Consider the following 11840-nt stretch of genomic DNA (forward strand, 5'->3'; position numbering starts at 1 on the left):
TTTGCTCTTTTATCTCTTTGTTGCAGTTATCAATTTTTGCCTGTATTTATTCATTTAGGCCTTTCTCTAATTAACAGATTATTTTGATTATGAACATTCTGAACTCCTTCTCTGACATTTCATCAACTTCGCTGTCCATGGGTTCTGTTATTATAGTATCCTGGTGTGTTTGGGGCACTTTCCTCCCTTGATTTTTCATGTTGTCTATGTGTCTTCCTTTCTTTCAGTGTGGATCTGAGATATTACAGTTCATTCCCTATATTCTTGTAGTACTCCTGCAGATTGTCTGTACCTCACCATGATGTTGGGCTTCCAGACCCTGTTAGTATCCATCAATGTATGCTACTGCATCTAAAGTTGGTGGCAGCAATAGCTGAGGTAACTCGAGATAATAGTTATGGTGCCCCAAAATGGAAGCAATGTCTTACAGAGATGGGGCCGAAAGTGTGGGCCTCATACTCCCTTTGGGATGCCTGCTCTAAGATGCAGCTGTTTCTTGGCCCTGTCTGTTGTCAAAAAGTTAGGGGCTACTGCTTGGGTAAGGCTATGGCAATGACTGCAGTGTCCCAAGATGGATGTGGGTTAGGCTTAGGGTCCCAGGTGGGGGTATGGGGGGGGGGGACTCAGACATACCCTGGACCTGGGTCCTGCGCAAGTTGGTGTGGACAGATCTGGGTCAGACCTGGGCTCCCAATTAGTCTGCTGGTCAGAAGAGGCGGTCCTGTGCTGGAGGTTGGGGTCTGGCTAGTGCTGCTGGTCGAAGAGTGGACCCAGGCCTACTGTGAGCCTGAGTCCTGTGTGGGCTGGTATAGATGGATCTGGGCTGGGCATGGACTCCCTCGGTAGTCTGCTGGTCAGAAGAGGCAGTCCTATGCTGGAAGCTGGGCTCTGGTGGGTGTCTGCCCCACTGGTGGAGGAGGGGACCCAGGCCTACCTTCTGATCCACTTTGTGTCATTAGTTGTATTATCTCCTGTTTTATTTCTGATTTTGAGTCTTCTATTTTTTAGAATACCTACAGGTTTGCCATCTTTTCAAAAACCAATTTTAATTTATGTTTTTTTATTGGTTGTTCACAACATTACAAAGCTCTTGACATATCATATTTCATACATTAGATTGAAGTGGGTTATGAACTCCCAATTTTACCCCAAATGCAGATTGCAGAATCACGTCGGTTACACATCCACAATTTTACATAATGCCCTATTAGTGACTGTTGTATTCTGCTACCTTTCCTATCCTCTACTATGCCCCCTCCCCTCCCCTCCCATCTTCTCTCTCTACCCCATCTACTGTAATTCATTTCTCTCCTTGTTTATTTTCCAATTCCCCTCACAACCTCTTATATGTAATTTTGTATAGCAATGAGGGTCTCCCTCCATTTCCATGCAATTTCCCTTTTCTCTCCCTTTCCCTCCCATCTCATGTCTCTGTTTAAAGTTAATCTTTTCTTCCTGCTCTTCCTCCCTACTCTGTTCATAGTTGCTCTCATTATATCAAAGAAGACATTTGGTATTTGTTTTTAAGGGATTGGCTAGCTTCACTAAGCATAATCTGCTCTAGTGCCATCCATTTCCCTGCAAATTCCATGATTTTGTCATTTTTTAGTGCTGCGTAATATTCCATGGTGTATAAATGCCAATTTTTTTATCCATTCATCTATTGAAGGGCATCTGGGTTGGTTCCACAGTCTAGCTATTGTGAATTGTGCTGCTATGAACATCGATGTGGCAGTATCCCTGTAACATGCTCTTATTTTCTATTTTTATATTCTGTTTTATTTCTGCTCTAACATTATTTTTTCTCTTACACTAACTTTAGACACAACTTTTTTATTAGTTCCTTGAGATATAAAGTTAGGGTTCTTTTCAGATCTTTCTTCCACTTAATGTATTTATCACTATGTATTTTAATGTCAGCATTTTTGCTGCATCTCAGACTTTTTGGTATACAGTGATGACATAAATATTATTAGTATTTCCATTTATAGATTGGAAAAATAAGGTACAGGATTTAGCTACCTTGCTCAAGATTACAAAATAGTGTAAGTAGCAGAAGTAGGATTGTAATGTAACTTCATTGAAACCAGACTCCATTTCAATAGTTAACTTTCTGTACTAGGAATCACTATCCATTTCTGGGCTTCCAATTTCATATCCATAAAACCAAAGTGTGAACTATATCAGAAATGAGAAAACCTACAAGAAAGTGTGTCTAATAAGAAAAAAATTTGAAACCCATATATTTACAAAATGTGTATGTATACAAATATGCACATTTTTGTAAACATATATTTATTTTAATCTGGAAGTGCAACATCTGCAATAGTACTTATGCATTTGTTGCTATTTCCCTATTGCTGAAAGATTTTTACCTTGGGACTAGAATTAACTATGGAATTAATCCTCACTGTGCTATTTGTGTATGCCAAATTCTAATACAGGAATTTGAATACATATTATCTGAAATTAAATCTACTTTGGATAGTGAGGTGAGTTGGTATGCATGGGCAGAAAAACTCTGAGGATTCAAAACTATAAAACTTCATTGAAGTTAGAGATCAAAAGAGAGAGTAACGAGGATATTCCTACTTGATGGAGTGTGACAGGAGTGCAATATTTGAAAAAGAGTCTGTCTGATTAGAACACTGAGGATGAGTGGCTATAAGATATAATATGAGTGAATGACTCCTTCTCCATTGGCAGCTTAAAACTTAGCAAGATGAGAACATTTGGGGGAAGGTAAGGTTGTTCAGGGGAATTTATTTGTCTCTTGCTCTATTGTTCCATGCTTACTAGGTCACAAAGCAGTAAGCTCTGTTTCTCAGTAGTATAGTGGGAAAAGTTTCATTCAACCTACCAATGGCAGTTCTGACAAGAACACAGAGAAGCATTCTTAAAGGGTAGAAGGAAGGAAGTTGAGAAATTTACATATAAGCCACTACCGGGCATTTTTATATCCATTGATCTTATTGGAATACTGGAATATGAGGCCCTGACCTGCATTTCAACTATTTCAATGGCAAAGGCATTGGTCATTCCAGTCAAATTTTCTGGGGCTAAATAATTGGGGGAGAGGGATTCTGAAGAATATATTAACATAGAACCTTCTTTTGTTACAAATAAATCAGCCATTGACTTTCTGAATCTTTAGTCACAGGATTAATCTTTCACAGACAGGTGTACCAGGTCCAATATTCACCCCTTTGTAAAAGAAGGCAAGTTCAAGCCCACATCAATCACATCACATCAGGATATTATATTTATTTATTTATTTACCATTATATTTATTTATTTGCCATTATAATATGAACATGCAATTGCCCAAATCATACTTCTGTTGGGTCCACAACTTTCCCTAGAAACAGAACGCTTCTAGTGCTTTTCTCCAAAATCATCAGCAGAAAGGTCCTATTAAATTGGATAATAGGGTGAAGAGTTATTTCATGCTGATCCAAGAATCCAACTTCAGGGACCTCTACATCTTCAGTCCCCTCTTCACCAAGGTGCAGCACAGCCTTATGGGCAGCCTGTGGTGAGGAGAACAAACATTATTGGTCCCCTGAAATTATAGCAACAGTCTTTGGAAAGGTTTGGAGGTAGTGGGAAAAAAGGATATTTGGGACTACCCATTTTCTATATTATGTTGATGCTGCTTGAATATAAAGGTTACTTGGCTAAGTGCAGTTAAAGAATCTCTGGCATTTTAGGGCTAGTTGTTAGGTCTATTCTCCATGGCCTTCTGCCTCCAAAAGTCACCTGTTAAGCGCCTGACCCATCTTCAGAACTGTATCTCACCAGAGTCACTTCTGATTCTTAAGGTTTTCCATTAATGTCATTTTAGGTAAGAGATGGAAGGAGCTATTGGAGTGACTTATTTGTTGTAATGGGAATAAATCTGATGTAATTGTGGCCTAGAATGAGTCACACCCATAGATAACAGATTCTTTTCAGTGATACAATGAAAGGGGTGAATTAATTGACTCTCAATGGCTCTTCCAACTCATAAATTCAAGGACTCTTAATCTACCAACTTACATAGGAAAGTTTCAAACCGTTGTCCTCTGTGAGTCCAAGAAAATCAGCATTTTCAGCAAAGGCATCCTTGAGGCCCATTTTCATAAGCATGGTTCCAAGATTGTATGTGGCAGAAATGGAAAACTTTGGAACAAACAAGTCAATCCACCTGTGGGGATTGAAGAAGGAGAGATACTGCAATCACTACACCAATTGTGATTCTCTCCTTCTCTATATCTCTCATGATGGTATTTTAATAGACTCTGATCTTCCCTTAAATATTGATAACCACTGCTATGTAGATGAATACATGATATAAAAACCACATAAGTTATGTGGAAGGAATGCATTCTGTTTAGCCAATGTTGGGCTATAACTTTGGGCTGCAACTCCTCTATTATAAAAAAGAAACATCTTGGTGGTGTTGGCCAAGGTTAAGGAGCCAGTGGCACAAAGGTCAAAGGATTTCTTCTAGGAATATAATAGTTTACCATCTTGTACTCCCAGCCCAGAATCATGCCCAACCAACTCAACTTTGAAATCCTACTCATCCCCAAAGCTCTAGTTGGTGTTGAGGAGGTCAACAATTTATTAGCTGGTTGACTTTGGAGACTTCATTTTATCTTTCTAGGCCTTTCTTTCTAATTTGAAAGATGTCAATAATAGTACCTCCTTGCAGGTTTGACAAAGTGCTTAGGTCAAATGAAGTGATAAAGTGTCCATCAACCTGCCTGGCACATGGTTTGATTTAGCATACTCTAATGATAATCACATAACTGGTTCAGGGTCATTCTCCAGCTTCTGGGTTTCTGTTGAACTTTGTCTTACCTGCACCATTATGCCCACCTTTTACCCCTCATATTCTCTATATCATTTACCCCTTCTGCAGTAAGCGGTTCCATTTTTTCAGTATTTTTGATGACATGGTTGCTTCTACCTGCTCCATCTGTCCCTCTTTTGGAAAAACAAAGAGTGCAAGTGCATTCTTGCTGTAGTCCATTTGCAGTACTGTGCAGTTCAATTCCATATCTACCAGGTGATAGTATTGTTCTGTCTGGTGCATCATGGGCACTTGCACTGTGGTGGTCTTGTCCACTAAGAAACTGGAGCTCTCTTCTGTCTTAGATGGATGAAAAGGATTTGCCCACTGGGCTTAAAATACAGAGAAAAGAGAGGTGTTTCTTTTAAACCAGTATTAATACCAATGAGAGTGCTTCCATTTGCCATCTCATCTAGTAATTAAGACTACCAAGAGGTAGGTACCAACTGTCAGCCAGTTTTACAATGAGCACCTTAGGATCAGAGAAACAAAGTCACTTGACATGGTCACCCAGCTAGCAAATGGCATTGTTTGTGTTCAAAACCAATATACTTAAACAGAGCCCACCAGAGCGACAATTTTCTCTTCCATAAAAGGTATAAGGACATCCAACATACAGGGTGAAATGAGACAAAAAATCCATTCTGCTACTTTAACCACCTATATGTGTGTGGTTTATGGCCAATAATTTTTCACTTCTCCACCAACCTGGCTGACATATACTATAGAATTATATGAAATTATTTGGCACAATGATTTCTTGTTGTTACATGGAACAGCTTTACAGTTAGAAAGTCTTGGTTGGGAACACCAGCTTTGAAACTTATTAACTGTATGAACTTGGATTAGATGAAAATGAGGATTGGATAAGACAATATATGTAAATCATATGTAGCATAGTGTTTGGTACATAAGGAGTACATGATACATGATAAAAGTATTTATGTAATTTGTCCAAATATGCATAACAAGTGAGGGTCACAGTAGAGTTTACATATAAATCTTTTTACTTGCCAAGAACAGGCTTGTCCAACTTCACCAAATATTTTGAAAACCACAAATTTTTAGCCAAATATGAGCAGGATGTTCATACCATTGTCACCCACCTCTCTGAAAGGGCGCTCTCCCTAGAAATTTCCTGGGCTCATTCACAGAGCTGTGTGTCCTTCCTGGATGATCCAATACTATGCACAGCTATGTCCAGTGGAGCAGATCATTGTGGTATGAGGGACACCTACTGATGCCAGTAATAAGAGACCATGAGCTCCCCCCAGCGCTCCACCAAAGTATCTGAACAGTAGACTTGAAATTGACATACTAGAGCCTTACCTCTAAAATAAATATAATTCACCAGGACCATGATGGTGTTCCGCTTGAGGTCTTGGATTAGGTTCACAATTTTCCCTTTGGTTTGCTTCTGCACATGACAGTTTATCTCCTGTTGGGCTGCAGAAACATTGGAGAAGTCAGTAGAAAAGACTTCAGTCTCATAGAGGGTCTTGACATCATCCAAGAACTTTCCCAGTGGTTTCAGATGCTTCCCAATGAAGAGGGCATTTCCCATCTGCAATTCCAGTTCCTTCTTTGGAAAATTCAGTGAACAAATCAGGTGTTGGAAGCCCTGCTGTATCTCTGCCACTGGAGTGTCTGTGATGTTGTACCCTAAGACCTCCAGGATCTGAGTTTGGGTACTGGAGCCAGCTGCAAAGGAAAGCATGGCCAAAGCTGCAGCAATGCTCACAGGGGAAAAGAAGATGTTCCGTTCTGGGATCTCCACAGTGAGCCTCCGGTACAGGTTGAATGCAAAGTCAGCATTGATGGATGACATCTTATAGAGAGTGGCATTTTGTTTGGGCAAATGGCAGGTAGTTACTTTGCCTTCAGAGCTGTTAGGTGGTGTACAATGGATTGTAGCATGAAGCCCAAGTACCAACAGAATCAGATAGAAGAACAATGACATTCTGGAAGGAAGATAATCTATAAAAGATGAATTGAGAGAACCATTGGGGAAGATTAGCTGGATTAAACACTCTCTGATCCAGAGACATAAAAATCATCCATCTTGATCAATAAAACAATAGCAAATATTTGATGGTGTGTTCACCAAGGAATGGGTGGTTATTTCTCTCCTCTATAAAGCTTATGACAGGGGCTGGGGATGGGGCTCAGTGGTGGAACACTTGCCTAGCATGTGTGGGGCACTGGGTTTGATACTTAGCACCACATAAAAATAAACAAATAAAATAGAGAGGCATTCTGCCCCTCTATAAATACAATTTTAAAAAAAAGCTTATGACAGGAGCTAGGGTTGTGGCTCAGCAGTAGAGCGCTCACCTAGCACTGCGAGGCACTGGGTTTAATACTCAGCACCACATAAAAATTAAATAATTAATTAATTAAAGGTATTACATCCAACTACAACTAAAGCATCTTTTTAAAATAAAGCTTACTACATATCTATTTGGGGCAGTTACTAGGAGAAATGTGTTGTTAGGGCCACAAAAATAATGTCATGTACTCTCATTAAGTGTAAGAACAACATATGAAAATACTGTGAGTATATTAAGTTGATTGAAATCAAATTACTTTTTGTTTAAACTAGAGTAGCCTTATGGAGAGGGAAGAATTCCTAGGTAGAACTAGCACTCCTTCTGCTTATGTTATTATAGTTTAGTATTTTGAATTGTGTTGGTGTGTTTAATTTAGCATATTCTTAAGCTAACATCTGTGAAATGAGATGACAGAACACCTATAATTTCCATAGCTAAGAGAAAAATATAAGAGGAATTTATATGGCATATGATTAGTTAGAATAAAACAGTAGTGATTTATGGAACCATGTTCAAAGTCATGAGCAAAAATTTGTGCATTTATTAAATACATGGAAGCCACAGTAGTATTTTCAAACAACAAGAAAATAAAAGTACAGCTTTCTGTGTTTTAGATCTCTTTTACCATCAGATTCATCTAAAGAGTCATTTATAATTTTTAAGACCTATTTACACTATTATTCTCACATGCATGTTATTTTGTAATTATTAGAGTGGGACCAGAATGCTGTAGCATATGCTTCTCTGAACCTGGAAGAGTACAAGGAAACTGCACAAGGGAATCAGCTGTGGACTAACCAATGACAATGGATAAGTGGCTAAAATGAAGAGATCCCTGGAGTCAAGACAGGGCTCCTTTCTCAAACTTTCCTCTTCTTCCTGAATGATTTCATACTAGGAACTTAAATGTTACCTCAGAAACCACTTTCTCTCTAGTCCACATTGTTCTCCTGAATTCTTAAACATCTACCCAGCTGCATACTGGACACATCCACCAGGATGATCCACTCATGCTCTGGTCTCAAATGGGAAAATTCAAAGTTTCAAAATATAAACATATCATTTCCCCAACCTTCGAGTGCATTCCTTCATCTTTAATCCATCACAGTCTATTTCATCACTCTTTGTGGAGAACTCCATGCCTGAAACCTGGGATTCATCCTGAGAGTTTCCTTCATTCTCATTCCCCACTTCTAATGAATCATGATGCCCTGTGAACACTGCCTGAATATGTCTCACAACTTCTGCTTTCTGTCCATTCCTCTGTTTCCATTGCCTCAGTTCATGGCCAGAACCACTGTGTCAACTCCTATGAGACCACACTGTCTGCTATTTCCTCCACCCCTTCCTCCTTAAACTACTCTAACCAATCTCAATATTGTCACAAGAGTCCTCTTTCTGTAAAAGACCAAGGCTGATTAGAAGGTCAATTATCAGATGACCATCCTTAGACCTTGGCCTCTGGACCTAGGAACTTGGAGCTGACAGTTATTTGGGACTCTGGCTTCTGATAGAGATGTTTAAAGTTCCCAAAGAGAAAATAAGTACTTACAGCACATTCTCAAGAAGTCACTTGCACCTCTCTGAAAGAAATACCTTTCCATCTTTATAACATGCCCTCTATTGCAAAACTAGAACACTCTTAGTTATAAATTAACCCTGGCATGAACCATGGGATGATATTTTCAAAACTGATTTACAAAACCAAGGCCAAAAGGAAAAAAGCAAAAATGATAAGATTTGAACTTTGAGTGATTGCTTTGGCTGCTAGATCCTTTATCTAAATCAAAAGAGGAAGAGGGTTGTCAGAGCCAGTGTAGTCCATATTCGTGCTAGGAAAAGTGTCTTTTCAGCAGACAGAATGACATCCATGAGTAAAAGGGCCAAAAGTCACAGGAAAAAGACAGTTATTGCCATCAAGGCCAAATAGTGCTAGGATTGGCAGTATTTGGAGAGAAAGGTACACATAGGCAGAGGCTGGGTAAACCTCTCTAATGGGTGCTGTAGAAATGATTTCTTCATTTGTGGAGGAAGTGATATCAAAGGTAACCTCTAACACATCGTGGGTTTGGGTTTGGAATGTCCCCCAAAAGCTCATCTATTAAAGACTTGGTCTCCCATGCAGCAATGTTTTGAGGTGAGTCTTTGGGGAAAAGTTTGGAATATGAGAGCTCTAAATTCATCAGTGGATCAATCTATTTGGTGGATAAATAATTTAAATTAACTAGTTGGTAGAAGTAGAAACTGTAGGCAGGTAGGGCATGGTTTGAAGAAGTATAGGGTACTGGGAATTTATAGTCCTCTGGGGATTATATCTTCTTCATGCCCCTTTCTTCTTTCCTTCTCCACCACACCTTTTTATGTTCTAATATAATATAATATAATATAATATAATATAATATAATATATATATATATATATACACACAGAGAGAGAGAGAGAGAGAGAGAGAGAGAGAGAGGAACCTATAGTATATAGTATAATATACATATTATATATATAAATAAATTATAACACACACACACACACACACACACACACACACACACACACACACACCCCTAGAGGAACCTAGAGGAAAACTAGTCCTGTTCTCTGGTCACTAAAATTCCATATACTCTCCCTTGCCCAGAGAATTCCATAAGAAGATGCAGAAGGAGCTAAGGAACATAAACTTAAAATCCCACTATCCAGGATTAATTATGTACTTGAGTATACAATGAATCACCAGAAGAAAAGTCCACTGAACTCAGCAATAACTGAATTCAGTTTTGACTATGCAAGTTTCTAGCTGTAGTGACTATAGTAGTAATAGCAATTCCTGCTGCTAACTGACCACATGCCAGATTGGTGTGAAGTATCTTATTCTAAATACAGCCAGCATCAGGACTACATTGCAGACATATGCTTTAAGTCAGACAGGCAGTAAGGGGAGATAGTAGAGGTTTAGATGCAGCCTATGGTAGTATTTTGAAACCAGGATAAATAGTTCAGAATTTAACCTGAGGGGATTGGGAAAACAGAAAGGTATTTTGACAAGGCAATGGGTAGAGAGAGGGTGAATGTACTGTGCCATTTTTTCTTCTCAACTGAATAAAGACTGAGCTCCTGTTATGGAAAGCACTGGAGTTCAGAGGTGAATGCTGAATATCATTCATGTACCCAAGTGATCTCTTGAATTACTTGGCACTCCCTGCTTAAATTGAATAGAAGAGGGAACATTTAACCTACTGGCATTAGCACACATGCCCAAAATGCTCACATATGTAACTGGAGCATGTGTCCCAAAGAAAATCAGTGGTAAGCTCAGGTCTCTTGAATGTCAAGCCAGTTAATAATCAATTCTGGTAGTACAACACATTACATGCTATTTCAGCTACCCCAACTCCCTGCAGGAAAAAAAAAATGCTACAAGAATGTTTTAAAAGAAAACATCCAAACCTCTGCCCTCTGGTGGCATAGCTACACAGTGGCACAGGTTCTTTGCTGCATCTGATTTTAATGAGCTTAACTAGCAGATAGCAATTTCAGGGCTTGTCTGTTACATGAGAAAGGCATCCGTCCCCCTAGAGACTCTCTTGCTCTGTATTCTGGAGTCAGAATCACTAGCCCTGTGCTTCTTTCATGTCTCTTCTATATAATAACTTGTAATTTGAGGAAAGATACTTAATCCCTAAACCTCAGTTTTCTCACCTCTAAGGTGGATATTTGTATCAAATGAAATTTAAAGGAATATATTAATCAAGTTTCTGGTATTATAACAAAATTCCTGAGACTGGGTGACTTTATAAGGAAAGGTTTATTTAGCTCATAATTCTGGAGGTTCAAGAGCATGACATCAGTATAATCTTAGCTCTGATGAGAGCCTATGGAAGATGGAATCACATTAGTGGAAGGGAATACACGAGGGTATGGATGAGGAAGAGATCACATGGCCAGACAGGAAGTCATGGATTTATTCAGAATTAAGAGCCAGGCTTTTATAACAACATGATCACATCAAAGCTAATGGAGGGATGCCATGAGCACAACCTTAATCCCCTTTGAAAATATTCCCCAAGTGAATGACCTAATACTAGATCCATGTTTTAAAGTTTTCACTGCCTCTAACCTGCCATCTTGAGTGCTTTCTCCCTGTGTCCTCTTTGTGGAAGGGTGATATATCCCCCCCTGGAACTCTTTTATAAGGGCACAAATCCCAATCATGAGGGCTATGCCTCAATAACCTAATCACTTCCTAAAGGCTCTACCACCTAACACCATCACCTTAGGGGTTAGACTTTCAACATAACATTTGAGAGGAACACACTCAACCACAGCAGGAACTTCGTATCCTCTTGTGTGGAGAGGTTTAGCATGTTTGCAGTTGCATGTGGGAGAGATGCATCATGATAAGTAGAAGGATGGCTTTGCTTTTTTCTTTGCTTGGAAGTGAAATGGGCATTAATATGGTACATGTGGGTGCCAAGGTGACAAGAGTTGGACTGAGGGATATTCACAATGTACCATATTGGGCTAAGCCCAACTACATCTCCAAGAAATCTTTATTGTATGTTTCTGTTTAGGGTTGCTCCCAATAGAAATTTCCCTAAACTTTGTAAAGCATAAATGAAACAGCAGCTGTGCTTTGCTTTTCAAAAGATGGTGTAGATCAGTAGTTCTCTTGTGGATCA

General features: G+C 39.2%; 1 protein-coding gene across 1 annotated transcript; it reads right to left on the reverse strand.

The window, feature by feature from the left end:
- Window positions 1-3329: 3329 nt before the first annotated feature.
- Window positions 3330-8771, reverse strand: SERPINA7 (serpin family A member 7; the record flags this gene model as incomplete). Its single annotated transcript, XM_081278120.1, has 5 exons — window positions 3330-3530; window positions 4039-4186; window positions 4896-5169; window positions 6167-6814; window positions 8720-8771. The coding sequence occupies 5 exons, from the start codon at window positions 8769-8771 to the stop codon at window positions 3330-3332; spliced, it is 1323 nt and encodes a 440-aa protein (XP_081134246.1).
- Between the last annotated feature and the right edge of the window lie 3069 nt (window positions 8772-11840).

This window comes from Spermophilus citellus (assembly GCF_964194105.1).
Source record: "Spermophilus citellus genome assembly, chromosome: X".
NCBI classification, from domain to species: domain Eukaryota; kingdom Metazoa; phylum Chordata; class Mammalia; order Rodentia; family Sciuridae; genus Spermophilus; species Spermophilus citellus.